The sequence below is a fragment of the Ictidomys tridecemlineatus genome, chromosome 7 (genome assembly GCF_052094955.1).
Source record: "Ictidomys tridecemlineatus isolate mIctTri1 chromosome 7, mIctTri1.hap1, whole genome shotgun sequence".
Taxonomy (NCBI): domain Eukaryota; kingdom Metazoa; phylum Chordata; class Mammalia; order Rodentia; family Sciuridae; genus Ictidomys; species Ictidomys tridecemlineatus.
In genome coordinates, this window is record NC_135483.1 from 113,107,122 (window position 1) to 113,123,501 (window position 16,380).

Below are 16,380 nucleotides of genomic sequence, written 5' to 3' on the forward strand. Positions count from 1 at the left end.
AGCATTTAAAAATAGGATATATGTCAAATTAAATAAGTCTCCTACCAAGAGTATACAGATATATGAAATAAGGGGCCAAGGACCTGATTCAGTGGTAGAATTCTTGTATACAAAGTGAAAGACCCTGAGTTTATTTTCTAGCAGAAGGAATGAAGGTGAGGGAAGAGAAGGGAGGGGAGGGGAGGAAATAAGGACGGTGGGGGAGAAAAAGAGAGAAGGGAGGAAGGAAACACTATACAGTGGGGAGAACCATATTTTTAAGCATAAGTAATGTACATGCTAATAAATAAATGTGTAAATGAATATGAATATATATGAGATTGGAGAAAAATATGGTTGATATGAAGCTTGTTAGTTCTTGACAGAATGAACAATAGAAGGTAACAATTTATACAGCCTACAAATATTTATAACTCTCCTCCACCATGTTATTTCAAATGGCAATGGTATTCCAAAAAGGAAAATAATAAATTTGAGATTTGTGAAAAGAACATTGGTAAGAATAGTGAAGGAGACAAAACCACAAAACCAAGAAGGAGATTGCTATTGAATCACTAGGTGGGATTCATGGGAAAAGGAAACAACACAGTCATCAACTCACTTCTCTTGAAATGGAGGAACTCAAGGAAATAGTACATTCCTTCTCATAAATCATTCTCTACTCTCAGTGGCTATGAGTGTGTGTGGGGAGCATAGATATGTTCTTGGTGTTCTCTAATATTGACTGGTCATTATATTTAGGCAATAGATTCCAAACTCAAAGACTTTATACAACACCCAACAATGTTTTTTTTTTTTTTGATGCAATGATGGTGACTACCAATTGGAGGACTTAGTGTAAAACCTTTAGTTTTTAAAGACTTGCCTATTTATTTCTATGTGAAGAAAAGTAGAAAGAGAAAAAGAAGAATCCTGATCTAATATAAATAAAGGCTGAAATCACTTCCATTATAGTATACACATATATAATATTAATTGTTGTTAACTTTCAAAAGTTATTTTACAGTTAACATATTATGTAATAAATATGAAAATCTAGGTGGTGAACATGTGACATGCACTTACCCTGTGGCTGACGACTGGGATGATATATCTGAAGGTCAAAAGGCTGTGCACTGGTTTTCTGAATCACACTGACATTCTGTCCTGTCCATTTATTGGCTTTGGACAATGTGTTGGTTCTCCAATCTGTCCAATAGACTTCACTCCCATATAGAGACACAGCAAAGGGATGAGAAAGATATTCATGGCCTCGGATGATTTCTATCATGTTTGTCCCATCATAAAGGGCTGAGTAGATAGCATCTGACCTAGAAAAATGTAAATATATCAGTAGTTGATCAAAGCTCAAATAATCCAAAAATATAATCATGTAATTCAAATAAATGACAGTAAATATTCTGTGAATATTTTATGGACCTGTATCTGATTTGTCTAAATTTTTAATAATCACTAATTTTAATGTCTCTACATAACTGTATATTGAACACTTATCAATATTGTTAATATTAAATGAAGAAAGTTAAAGAAAATATAGAAAAGAGATCATTTTTAAACCTGGCATCTGTCCAAACTATCCTTTTCTCAAAGTGGTCCACAGTTAGTCCATTAGGCCAAGCCCCAGTTTTCATGTCTTTGTAGATTGTTTTTCTTCCAGCACCACTCATAGAGGCAGATTCGATGCGAGGAAAATTGGCATCCCAATCTGTCCAGAAAAGAATTCTGAAGAAAAAGAAATAATGCTCTTGTTTTAGTCAGGCATTTCCCAAATACTAAATGAATACCTACTATATACTCAGCACTTGGTAAGTGAAAAATCACAGGAGAAACAGTGTAATATCTCTCCTAGAGGCTTAGTATCCATAGCAAGATACACACTAAATCCGTTCATGAATATAGAATTACAACCTGTAAAATATTTTGAAGGATAAAACTGCTATGAGAGAGAATGGAAGTCAAGTGCCAACTTACAGGTGGCAATCAAGGAGAAACACTTTCATGGGCTCATGTTATGGTCTCTTATTTTTCCTCTGAGGAGGTGATATTTTGAAACCCACTATGGGATAAGAATTTTAGAAATAATTACAGATTCATGGACAGTTTTGGCCATGAATAAATTAAACTGCTGGGAAAGAATAAAAGTGAACAGTAACATCCCAAAAGACTAGATTTTAATTAATAATGTTGAAATTGGGTAAGGGATATAAGAGAGCTTACTATTCTTCTCATTTGTGTATTTGATCATTTCTATAATCAAAGTTTAAGCATAAATGCTTTAAAATAAAATAGACAAAATATTTTTTATAATGTTATGAGGGCATTTATTAAAAGGTTATTATTGTTTTTTTTCCTGAAAAGATGAAAGTCTACTAAAAAGATCTTTTGGATGAAAAAATAGTAGTTATCTAGAAACATTTTACTATTATATAATTTATATGTAAAAATAACCCCCAAATAATATAATGTGGTGCCATTTAAATACAGAGTGCAACAAAGGTTAATTAGCATAAGACTGATAGGCTCTTCAATTAAGTTGTTAAATGTCTTTCTTGAAATCAATGAAAGTGAAATGGTCTCAATGTAATTTTGGATGCACGTATCTTTCATTGTCACCAGGTCATTATTTGTCATCTTTTCTTTAAAATAGCTTCAGAAAAATATCATTTAAAATAGAAATAAACACCAACACAGCATCAATCAAATTTATGGTGAGAGCTTGATAAACAAAATTAAGTGGAGAGGCCTGTGAGTTTAAAAAAAGGAAAAATAATCCCTGAAAACAAGTTTAGTGAATTTTGAGAGTCATAGGTAGCCTCAGAGTAGTTGTGGAAGTGCCATACCAGATTTGGGTAAGACCAGTTCTCAACACTCTACAATGATAACATGAGACTCCTGAAGTATCTTTTCCCTGTATAATAAAAGAGGAATTATTGTCTCCCTCTTTCTATTCAGTGAAGCCTCAGTTGAAAGTTCAATTCATGTGTCAGTAGCCCTGCAGTTCTGCATTTTCTATACTTAGCTTTCTCAGATATAGGCACGTGGTCTTTAAAACATATTTTTTTTTCCCAGTGGGGAGAAGAATATGGCTTGTGACACTTTGCAGCATTCTATACCTAAATGAGCCCTTCATTTTTTTCACTAAACATTCTGGAGTTAGTAAGCTTCTAATGGTACTAATGGTACTAATCTGTGAATAAAATAAAACTAGTACTAATGGTACTATTCTGTGAATAATTTGGGTAGGAAACTTTCAACACTTTATATAAAATAACATGTTCTAGAATTAGTTAGGCTAAAATATTCTTGATTTTGTCACAAGTCAGTGCATACAACCAATCTTAAGGGTTGAATTCAAGGATCATTGTTCCCTAAAATTCGGGGCACTTTTTGGTATCCTATACAATGAAGCATTTTAACAAAATCATTATTTGTTATTTCTTTCTTATTATATGGTTAAAATATATTAGCATTTCAATAAGTGCATTATTTCCTTAAATATACAAAGACTGAATATCTCTTTGAACAGGGCATATTGAAATGTTCAGCCACAATTGCTTTTTAAAAAGAAACTATAGTCCCAGGATTCTGCAGTTTCTGCAATCATGGGCTACTCTTGTGTTTGGATTAAATTGAATCAATGGACCATGAACAACTTGTACCATTATAGGCATGAAAAGGACATTATCATCCAGCAGGTCAAGCTGCAGAAGGTTAAAAGAAATGATCTTTGCAAAAGCAAAGAAATATTTATCTATAATCTTTGGGTCATCTAAAACCAACAATGGGTAGAAAATAGTTTTTTTTATAGAATATTTCCAGATAAAATCAAAATGTTATTTAGATATCTCACTAATCTTCAATGACTAATTCTGCTTTAACCAGAGAAACTGTAATAGCAGAACCCATAACTGAAAACGAAATACTTGTAATACAGCAGGAAGATGCCAGGCAGTACCAGAGAATAAAGGCAATGGAAGTTCAAGAACTGACCTGAGTACCCTGCTGGTGCCAGCTACTCCCTAATAATAGCTTCATGTTTAAAAAGGATTCCTGTATTCTTTCAGGTCACCTTAGCAATAAGTGCAATATCTTACAACGGAATGAAAGAAAACTGCCTCCTCCCTAAGAGTCCCAATTTACCATTTTAGAATGGCTTGTCACTTGAGACACTGAGTCAAAATCTAAAACACTGGAGGAATGTGGCATGAAGGCAATATGCTCTATCACCTAGAAGGAAGGTCAGTGGATTTGATACTAAGGAAGTAAAGTAGTTGATTGAAAATACTTCTTAAAGCTACAGCAATGCTTTAAGGTGTTCACATAAACTTCATATCTTAATCATGTCAATATTGTATAAAATAATTTTGTTAAAAAGTGTCACAGAGCTCTTGACTGCTGTAGCAACTTCACATGAACTAAGTATATTTCATGGGGCTCATGTTATAGTCTCTCTGTCTCGCTCTCTCTCTCTCTCTCTCTTTTCTCCCATGCTAAGGGAGCAAAGTGGCTAGCTGCAAACCTTTCTTTTCCTTTGTCATGGTAAATAGTTTATAGAATTTCCCATTAGCTGTCTTATACTGTGCACTTTGTTCTCTAAAGTATATTTTTGAGTTCTTGTAAGTTATACCTAAACAAAGTCCATACATGTGCATGTATTCATTTGTTTAAGAATCATTTATTGAGCACCATTATATATGCCAAGAGCTATGGTGGATTTCATAGACTTGGAAATAATTTCTCTCACCATGAGAAAAGCTTAGAATTTAGTAGGAAAAATGATAGTATTTACACAAATTATACTTCTCAAAAATTATCCAGTACATTTCTCCTAAAATACAAACTTTCAAAAATAAGTTTAAATGCCTTTTTTGGAGCTCCTATCAATGCTGATTCACAGCTTCCTTATATATTTCTTGAATAACTTGAGAAAAAAGGGAAAATCATACTCTTCTATTTTGCATAGTATGAAGGAAGTAACTGAATTTAAGTAAAATGATTTTTCATTGTTCTTTTTCTTATGCTTAGTTTGACTTTGTTGTTAGTGTGTATCTATGTATGTGTGTTTGTATATGCATGGGTGTTTATTGCTCCTATGTTCTCAGTCTACCTTATGAAAGGATCAATGTTTAAAATAATTTGAGAATGTTTTACTGAAATATCTAATAAACTGGAAACTATTGTAACATGTGCAATAATTTTATAAATGTAATTGCTACAATGATGCTTCGAGGTGTTCACCTAAACTTCATATCTTAATCATGTCAATATTGTACAAAACAATTTTAATAATAAAAATCCCATCTAATCATGACAGTCAAATCGGTCAACCTTTCAATTAATTCTTAGACTAGAATGGTTTAGTACTACTACCTGAACTTTGGTCATGTATTTCAGAAACAATTTTGTGTTATTCCCTCACCCTGCTTTTAAAAATTACTTTATTACCACTGTAATTATCTTAAATAATCTCACAATTGTAAAGCAGCAGCTGGTGAGGGAAAGCACCATCTCTCTCAGGGCCATCATCAGGTTTTCCCTCTTCACTGACTAGCTCAGTATCAGCTAGCTCTCTCCTCTGAGAGTGCAAAAGAATCTGGAGATCTCTTAATATCATGGAAATAGTGTTTGGTAATTTCATTTAAATAGTAGGTTGTGTGTGCATTTTGTTTCCAAGTTATTTTTTCTCCTATTAGGTTAGATATTCTCAGATAAACTAAGTCAAACAGGTTTATCCTAAGCATTATTAATACAATGCTATAGAAAATGAAGTATCACCCAAATCTCATGGATTGGTTTTTTGTTTGTTTGGTTGGTTGGTTGATTTTGGCCATACCATTTACAAAACTTTCATAAACCTGTAATTTTTTTTCTTTTTTTTTCTGTCTGTACCATTTTAATTTGAGAAGTAGTCACATTTTACATTCTCTTTGGGCATATGTGCTAGAACTACATCTTTCTCCAAATGTCACTTTTTCATTGTATAGAATATTTATCATGCACCTAATATGTGGTAAGTGGAATGTGATGGCACATACCACACCTATAAATACTGCTACTCTGGAGGCTGAGAAAGGAGGGTCAGAAGTAGTTTGAGGCCTGCCTCACCTAACTTAATGAGACCCTGTCCCCCCTGCAAAACTAAAAAAAACAAAAGGGCTGGTGATACAGCTCAGTGGTCACTTACTTAGCATGTGTAAGACCCTGTGTCCAATCATTAGTACCAACAAAAAGAAAAAAAAAAAAAGAAAAGAAAAAAGCTAAAAGTACATATCCTCAGGTTAACCTGAGGATAAAACTATTAAACATGAAAACCCTCTGTGGGTAGTATAGGATCAGGACCAACAGTCTACTTTTATCTTGGGGATAGACTGTTGAAACATAATGGCACTTCACTAAACTTAAAGGTCTTTTCAGGTGAACTGTTGTAACAAGCAGGTCGTGAGTGAAATGGGTGAAGGTAGATTGGGTAAACTAGAGAAAACACCTTGGGCCTAAAAGAAACCTCCATTTCTCAGTTCAATATTGCCAGATCTCCCTAGTTTCTAAAGAAGCTAGAAAATCAGGGATTTTTTTGCAAAATCTTTCAACATTTTAAATGTTGGCAACTGATTCAAAGAAATTTCAAACACCGTGGAAAGTAAACATCCCAGTGAGGGTTACCAACTTGGAATATCCTCTCTAGAGAAGCTGTTTTGCCCCTTTAGCTTCTGCTTGAGTTGAGAAAAGGAAAATAAACTTCCCAATCTATTAGTTTCTGAATCTTGGGCAGAGACCAAAGCAAAAGCCAGAGTATGGCCAGAATGCTTACTTAGGAAACTCTTCTCTTTTCTGTATCTCACTAAACTCCCTCTTGACTCACTCTGCTCTCTCATTGATACTTCCTAGACTTTATATTGCTTAAAGTTAGAAAGCAAAAAAGTAATATTTTTTTTCTGATACTCTTTGGACTTGACAATGGCTTAGGATTTGCAAACTAATTACTAGGGAAACAAATAACAGAAATTACAACATCTTCCCATATTAGTTAAAAATTATTTGCCTTAATCTCTTCAAAAAAAAAAAAACTAATGAAGACGATAATATCCTTAATTTACACAAGAGAAAACTGGAATCTAAGAGAAGATAATACAAATTATTTTCCCAGAAAATAAGTGACTGAGTAGGAACAGAAACTCACATCTTCCAACTCCAAATCTGTTCCTTCAAAAAAGACCAATCAAGGGAACTCTGGGCAAATATACTGCATTATGCAACATTTAACCTTTGTTTTCCAGAATCATGTATTTTGTCTTTCAAACTAACCAAAAGTTAGCATCACACTGCTGGACTCCTTCAAGCTTAGTTTAATTTTCCTTTAAACTGACTCCAAGAACATACAAAATAAATAAAGGGTGAGGGGTTAACATCTGTGACAATTTAGAACAAAGACTAGCCCTGTGGTTTACAACCATTAGAAACAATTACAGCATCTCTTTGGCAGGGGCAAAGAGAAATTCATTAAATTACTGCTTTGCAAAAGAGTTGCAATAGCTTCCAATAGGGCCTAATGCCCATATTTTGAAGACAGACATGTCCAGCTTCTAAAAGGAACTATGTAAAGAATCCTTTAACCAAACTGTGGAAATAAACTTAAGTTTGTTGTTAGACTGTATATACAAATATATACATAAATACAAAGTTATACACACATACATATGTATGTACAAAATAAGTATTTTAACTAACAAATTATGAATAAATGAATTCAAAAATAAAATGAAAGTATATATATATATATGTGTATGCATATATAAATATGAACATATATACATATGTATATATAGTTCCAGTAGCCCAAAATTATATAACTATACATAATTGTAATAACATATAAATATGTGTTATATAATTAATATGTAAAATATGTGATATATATATATATATATATATATATATATATATATATATATATATATATATGCTTTTTTGGGGGGGGGTATTGGAGATTGAAGCCAGGGTTATATTACCACTGAGCTACATCCCCAGTTATTTTTCTTATTTATTTTGAGACAGGGTATCCCTAAGTTTCTGAGGCTGTTTTTGATTTGGGATCCTCCTGACACAGTGTCACAAATCACAGGAACATAGGCAGCCAGCAATGCAAGATTATAATGTTTTTGCCAAAGTGAATCTCTAAAAGTTAAACTTCTTTACCCATATCTTGGGTCCAAAGCAATGGCCCTAGGGTGCTCCATGGCTCCTGCTATTAGTGTAGTTCTGAGGGAACCATCCAGTTTGGCCACTTCGATTTGATCCAGATTGCTGTCTATCCAGTATATGTTGCCTGCTATCCAGTCAACAGTCAGGCCTTCTGGGGTAGCCAGGCCATGCTCCACAACCACCTCTATTGCAGTGACACCTGAAAAGGAAAGGAAAGCAACATGTGGATCCTTTCAAGGAATGTGTAAAGAACAAAGGAAAATGTCTACCTGAGCTCCACAGTACAAAGTACTGAAACATTATTTCACCTTTGAGAGAGATTGCAAAAGTGTTACCTGGCACAAAGGAAATTAAGGATCCCCAAATTTAGAATTACTGATCTTCCTCACCAGAGATATTTAATCCTATCAACACCAGTGCAATGGGATTTTTTAACAAGGGAGGTTGCAAAAACTGTTAGTTTTTTTGTTTCTACCTTTGTAGGAAGAACAAGGGATTGTGGAAACAATAAAATAGCTCTTTAGAATTAGTGCAATTTAATTCAAATGTTGTTCTTCAAGAGTAGAGTAAAATGAAGAGAAAACGTCTACCTTAGGCAACATATATCAAAGCTAATAAACCTCCATAATTTTTCTCTTTTTGGAAACATGACAATAACAGAGCTATTATTGTACTTAATAAAGATAAGCCCAAATCACATACTCCTCCTCAGGGTACAAGACCTCAAGGATATAACAAGGATACAGTAAGAGAAAAAGCACCAGTGTGCAATGAAATAAAAATAAACAATTTAGTAATGTCTACAAATATTTGTATTTATCCAGCACTTAATTTTTTTTACAGATTTTTTTTAAGATTTCATTTTGCAACCTTTTCTTTTCTTTTTTTTTTTTTTTGCTGTGCTGGGGGATTGAACCCAGGGCCTTGTGCATGCCAGACAAGCACTGTACCAACTGAGCTGTATCCCCAGCTCAAGATTTCATTTTATAAGCACTTTCCTAATTGAATAACATTGGAGTTTATGATATTACTAGGAACTTTTGTTAGATATTTTAACAGTGTTTTTTTTTAAAAAACTTTTAACCAACTAATTCCATGGATTTAAATTCAACATTTTAAATCAAATTGTGGTAATATGACATACAGCACAAATTCATACATCATAATTAAATTGTTTAAATATTGGTATTTCTCAAAATTGCAAAGACAATTTAGGAAAGAATTAACAATTTGATGAAAATACTGTGCCATTGGAACACTAATTTTCGGAGAAATATTGTATATATTTATCTCAAAACCTTGCTACTTAAGAAAGATCTAATTAAGACAAAAGAGCTAAATCAAACTATAGCAAAAATATTTAGCTCATGTTAGTGGATTTTTGTAATAAGGTTTTCATTATTCTTTGAATTATGTTGAAAGATAGTGACAAAATAAGAAACAAATTATACTACTTACAGAAAAGTTTGACTGCTAGTATGCAGAAATCATCCCTTCCCACATGATAAATAAATATATTCACCATAAATCTATGGGGAGTCCATACTGATAATGAGGTGAGCAGTGGGGCCAGTCCTATCCCCCCAAATTTCTTCACATCTGTGCCTGACCTCCGTGATTTAACATATGTAGTAGGGATATAAATGTCCAAAGTAAAAAATGAACCAAAATTCTTTTTGACCACAACATAGTTTTTTAAATTTTTTCACTTAAAAAGAAACTTAAACATTAAATAACATGTTAGCATATTTACCTCCACTCTCTGAAAGCTTGCCCCGGTATATCCTGTCTTCTACAACATCTGTCCAATAAAGTAAACTTTGATTGAAGTGAAAATCAAGTGCTATGGTGTTTCTCAATCCAGGAACTAGTAGACTATAGTCTCTTTTATGAAGATCAATTCTTCGAATTTCATGGCGAATAGAAAAGATGATGAATGCTTCAAAAGGATCTGAAATTAAATTTATTTTTAATAGGCTTAAGAAAATATTTATATACTTCAAGTAAATGAAATAAAATGTCTGAGGTAAAATCCATTCATTTTAAAGTATAATTGATTTTATACTTCTCTATCTCTTAAGAAGCAATTTCTTTCATTCTAACATTAAAAAGAAATTAGAAAACCTTGGGTATATACATATTCATTAAAATAAATGAATAAAAAGGATGCATACTCATTAATATGCTTTTATTTATTGAATTTGTATACCTAATTCTGATGAAAAAAAATACCAGTATAATTTAAACAAAAGACAAAATGGAAGATATTCTGTTTACTTAGATATTTTCACCAAAGCTCAGATACAACACAATATAGATTGAGAAAAACTGACTAAAACTAACTCTGTCATTCATAGCTAATCACATACTTACAGATCTACTAAGGGGAAAAGTAAAAAAAAAAAAAAAACAAAAAAAACCCCAGACTTTTATGAAGAGAGTTACTGGATTTATAATTAAAGTGCTTTCCACAGGAAGGGAAGAAAGAAGCTTACTATATACTTCCCCACTAGGTTTTCAGCCACAATCAGGCCTGAATCAGGAAAAAAGGAACCACCTTTGAAAACAAATTTGAGGTTACTTTTTTGGTTACCTAATAGAAAAAATGGATCAATACCTAGAAGTTACTAAAATTATAATTTAAAAATGTGTCAAGCCTATACTAATCATTGTGAGACCTACTAATAATGAACTAGGCATAAATTCTATAAGATGAAAACACATTTTGAGAAAGGAACATCTGCTCTCAAATATTTCCTGTTTCCATGTCAGTGCCACTTTTTAAAAAATTTTCCTTTAGAAAAATCAATATTCTTCCCAAGTCTAAACATGTCCTTTGAATGTGGACTGCTGTAATCATCGCTCCCCATAGAAATGTGATTGGCCCGAGGTGTGGAAACTTCCAGAGAACTTTTCAAGCTAAGAAAGTCTTTTCGTACAGATCTCTATGCTTCATGCTGCTAGTGCGTATGTCCTTGAGTTGAAAAATTATAGAAGAGAAAAGAACCATAAAGAATGAACCAGAAAAGACCTGGAGAGAGACCATTTCCTATGGAAATCCAAATATGTAGTTCCAAGTGTCTTTCAGGCTAATTCCTCTCTACAAAGCCCCTGTGTGTTTCCTATGCTTTGAATATGTAAGCCAATGTACTTAGTCATTTATTCACTTAATTTCAAACACTTTTCTGTCAACTGTAACCAGGTTTATTTTCTTATTAATCTCATTTCCTCAGAGTAGTCTTTCCTGATTAGGTGCCTAATAAATGCTCATGATGGGTAGTTTATATATCATCATAGCCCATTTATTCTCTTTGAAGTATATTTTAAAATCAGTACTTACTTGTTTATAATCTCTCTTCCTTACAAGAAAACAAAACAGGGATGTTGCTTTGTCTGTTTTGTTCATTATTACATCTGAAACACCTAACCCAGGGAGAAAACATTCATACCAGTTCTTACGTTCAGGAGAGTGCTAACCAAAGCTGTTAGCCCTTGATGTGGAGGAGTCACCTGACAATTTTTCACTGGAGTTGTACCTGCTTTCGGAAGCCCTGTCATGTTCAGCAGGGGCACCTCCTTGACCTCCAGCTGACTGCAGGGTATAAACAATTCCAGCCAAGAACAGAAAAACTGTTCAGAAGACTTGCAGACCGATTAGCAAAAACTATGTGTCCTATTGTGACCACTGAGGTATTGAGGACATGTAATGCATAGTGTTATGCCCTTCACTGCACATTGCTGCTATGATGATAGCCAACTGATGCAGTGGAAACTGAGCATGCAAATGAGGGCATCCTGTCCTACCCAACTGAAATAGAGCCAAGAAGTCCACAAGTCAAAATCATTCACATTCCAGATGAAGGTTTTCCACCCTGCCCAGCCAGGCCAGCAATAGCATGCTATGGGTTGATAAAAGCTGAATGCACCTAGTAACTGATGATGAAACAGCCTATATGAAATTAAAACTGGTCATGTTTAGTAGATGCTATCACCCATACAAATACTCAAAAAATTTAAAATCCAGATTTCAGACTTTTAAAAATGGAGGAAATAGTTATATTAGATGAGCAGTTTCATAAAAGAAAAAATACCTAATTTTAGTGTAAGAGCCCTTGTTTGATTTTTTACAATGGGTATAAACTGCTGTTTGTCTTTGTAAAAGACTTTATCTGTTGAGGACTTAAATGTTCTTACCTGTAAAATGGAATTAATAATAACTTCTTTTCAATCTAACTTGAACTGTAATCAGAATGCAATTAAATGGTTATGACAATTTACTTTATTTATTTATTTTTTTATAATTTCTTTTTTTTTTAAAGAGAGAGAGAGGAAAAAGAGAGAGAGAGAGAGAGAGAGAGAGAGAGAGAGAGAGAGAGAGAGAATTTTTAATATTTATTTTTTAGTTCTCGGCGGACACAACATCTTTGTTGGTATGTGGTGCTGAAGATGGAACCCGGGCCACACACATGCCAGGCGAGCGCGCTACCGCTTGAGCCACATCCCCAGCCCAGACAATTTACTTTAAAAGCTGAAAATAATCACAGTAAATATAAATGTAAACTATGATATAATCCCAAATAACAAAATTGGAATTAAAAAAAATCTTAATCCTTAGGTTTGCTCCCAACTATCACTTAAATTTGATAAATTCCCTCTAAATACTGATTATCAGTATTTTTTTTAACTTTTATAAAATGTTCAACCTATTGTTACCATGAAAATGGCTGACAAAAGAGTGAACACTAACAAAATCTTAATAAATGCTTCATAATTATTATGAATATTTAATCCAGACATCACTCATAGGTGAAATGTTCCAAAATAGAAAATGTTGAAATGATGAAACAAGAAGAAGTCAGATATTTCTGAGCATATACTGAAACTAGTGGCATTTTAATTCTGAAGAGATTCTTCATCTTTTGGTTTATAGTTTGCCCTTTGTCAGTAGTAAATTATAGATTCAGAAGCTTCTTGTCAGAGAAATTTACACTTAATTCATGTTAAAGGATACATAGTTTTAAAATGCCTCATTAATGATATCATACCTTGTCCTTAGGAAATCACACTACAAGAATATATACATTTTATTTTATTTTAATTTTTATTTTATTTTAAAAAATAAAATGAGAGAATGAGAGAGGAGAGGGAGAGAGAGAGAGAGAGAGAGAGAGAGAGAGAGAGAGAGAGAGAGAGAATTTTTAATATTTATTTTTTAGTTCTCGGTGGACACAACATCTTTGTTGGTATGTGGTGCTGAGGATCGAACCCGGGCCGCAAGCCTGCCAGGCGAGAGCGCTACCGCTTGAGCCACACCCCCAGCCCAAGAATATATACATTTTAAAAAAGAAAGGGGGTGGGGAATGCTCCATCTTTCCTAACCTCTTTAAGACATCTGTTGCCAAAATGTTACAGTATTAAAGGAAGCCTGGTGAGGATGCTAAGGTTGTGGAAGTTTCTGAGAGAGGATGCCAATAGTTCTACATATTAAAAAGTGACAGTGGAGCACAATTTTCAGAGAAGGTGGCTCACCCTTAGGGGTAAACTCCAGAATCCCTTGATTAAAAAACTGAAAAGAAGTAACAGCCTGGTCTCGGGATCTTCTCTGAGTCCACCTACTATGAAAACCAAGAAAGAGGGTCTAAATGAAGAAACAAACACTCAGGCAACATTAGTGAAAGAAAACAAAAGGCTACATACTATATTATTCCTTTTATTTAATATGCTGGCAAAGCAAAAGCAATAGAAATTAAAAACAGATCAGTAGATGATAGTAGAAAGAGGGGCAGAGTGAAGGGCATGATTATGAAGGAGCATCTCTATTTTGATTATGGTGGTGATTCTGTGAATATGTGCATTAGTCATAACTATAAGCCAAAAGGGTGGATTTTAACTTCTAAAAATTAATGGTAAATATCTCCTCACTAAAACTAATAGAAAAGAAAACTAGACAAAAACTATGAAAGAGAGAGAAAAAAACACATAGGACAAAAGAAATCAATTATTGATATACTGATACCACTTATGATTGCTAAATAAAATTTCTATTTTACACATTATCAAACATAATCTAACAGCAAAGGAAGGAAATAGTGATTATGGTTAAATGAGGCTATTTTGCAATGACAAAAATATTTCAATAATCAGAAGTCTATTGATGATTGTTCAGTCTAGTAGATCAAAAAGAAAATAGTTTATCATCCCAATTTATAAAATAAATACAATAGATTTCAAAATCCATTCTGGATGATAACTTTAAAAAGAAAATGTATGAATTATTCTTTAAAAGTATTTGTATTATACATGCATAAATATGTGTGTATAATCTATTAATAATCTAAAAATCAGGATTACATTCAAAAAGGAATCAGTGGAAGCAAGAAGATAGGTCAGGGACACTGACACTATCCTTTCACATTGTTCTGAAAGTTCTAGTTGATAGAGAAAAGGGAAAACAAAAAGAATCACATAATGGAAATGAGGATCTCAAATTCATTTGCCTACCTAAAGGCAAAGACAGGAAATATAGGAAAAATCAAAAAAATATATAAAAGGTACATAAGGAATTTTAAGACACTAATGAGAGGAATAATAATTTCAATGTATAGAAAAGCACATAGGTATTATTAGAAAAAAATTAACCTCCCAAAGGTTTTGCTTCTGCCAGAATTAATTTATATATAAATTTACTGTAATACTAAAAAACTTGCCATACTTTAAAGAAATACTCTAAAGAACATCACTAAGAAAATTCTAAGAGAAATATATAATTGCTATTAGCTTTAAAAGGTAATACAATATATTATTATTATTTTTATAAATCCTTTGGTACTGATGTGCAGCTGATTAATTGGCTTAGGAGTATGCGATTTTAAGGGACCTAGAGAAAAAAAATAATTCAAAATATTTTTCTGACTCAATACAGAAAAAATTTCAAGTGGTTTAAACTACTGATATAATAAATGAAATAAAATTTTAGAAATAAGAATAACTGAATTATTTTCAAAACTATAGGATAAGAAAAGACTTACTGAATTTGACACAACTTTAAGAATAAAATAATGTTTAATATACATTAACAAAATTGTAGCATAAAAATAATGAAAAATCATAAAAATATGACCAGGCAAAATATCTGAACTATAAGTAATATACTATTTAATATATATGTGCTTGTAATAATTAACAAGAAAAAAGTATTCCAGTGAATAATGGGAAATATTTATTAAAAGTATAATTTATGAAAAATAAAGTATAAACAACCTTTTTTTTTTTCCTACTGCTGGAAATTAAATTTAGAGGATCACACATGCTAGGCAAGGACTCTACAACTGAGCTATATCCCCATTGCTTGAATAGCTATTAAATTTTAACAAGTTTTCAATTTAAATGAGAAGTGAATTTTTAAAAAAATGGTAAATGTTTGGAAAGATACTGTATTGATTAGAATGTAGAGAAGAGACACACTGATATATTGATAATGAAAGCTGATACATTGATAATGAAAGTATACACTATTCTAATTCATATGGTGAGCTGCTGGACAATATCCATCAAAAGCTTAAGACCGAGTCAATTTGTAAGAAATTGTTCTAAAGCAATGGTTGTAAATGTGAAGAATTGCAGAAGAGCAAGGAAATGCTTTGCAATATTATTTACAGTATCAAAAGCTTAAAAACAGGAAAAATTTTCATCAACCTATGATTGGATAAATAGAAGTTGGTATAGGCACATAATATTATAGGGCCACAATAATGAATGTAGTTGATGCACTGGTATTAAAATGGGATAATGTATAATATTTTGTAATTTAAAAACAGCAAGATGCAGAATGTATAACAACTATGTTACAACAGCAAAAAATAAATGAAATGTAGGAAAAGTCATTAAGAAATATATAAAATGTGCATAAGGAATTTTAAGACCCTAATGAGAGGAATAACAATTTCTATGAATGGAAAAGCACATAGGAATAATTAGAAAAAATTAACCTCCCAAAGGTTTTGCTTCTGCCAGAATTAATTCATACTTAAATTTATTGTAGGACTAAAAAACTTACCTATGCCATACTTTAAAATAATACATAATCATTCTAAAAAAAATTCTAGGAGAGACATATAATAGATATTAGTAAGTTTAAAAATAAGAAAGATTTTTCAGACCTGCATAAAGATAAATCATGGA

At 32.4% G+C, this 16,380-nt stretch overlaps 1 protein-coding gene across 5 annotated transcripts in view; it reads right to left on the reverse strand.

The window, feature by feature from the left end:
- Lrp1b (LDL receptor related protein 1B) overlaps window positions 1–16,380 on the reverse strand; it is a 1,779,935-nt gene that overhangs the window by 614,070 nt on the left and 1,149,485 nt on the right. For all 5 annotated transcript variants that reach the window (XM_078017329.1, XM_078017328.1, XM_078017330.1 and 2 more), the window contains exons 24-27: window positions 9,953–10,150; window positions 8,194–8,398; window positions 1,558–1,722; window positions 1,066–1,310 (exon numbers count right to left, since the gene is read on the reverse strand). In XM_078017329.1, coding sequence (XP_077873455.1) covers window positions 1,066–1,310; window positions 1,558–1,722; window positions 8,194–8,398; window positions 9,953–10,150 — 813 coding nt within the window. The remainder of the gene's footprint in view (window positions 1–1,065; window positions 1,311–1,557; window positions 1,723–8,193; window positions 8,399–9,952; window positions 10,151–16,380) is intronic.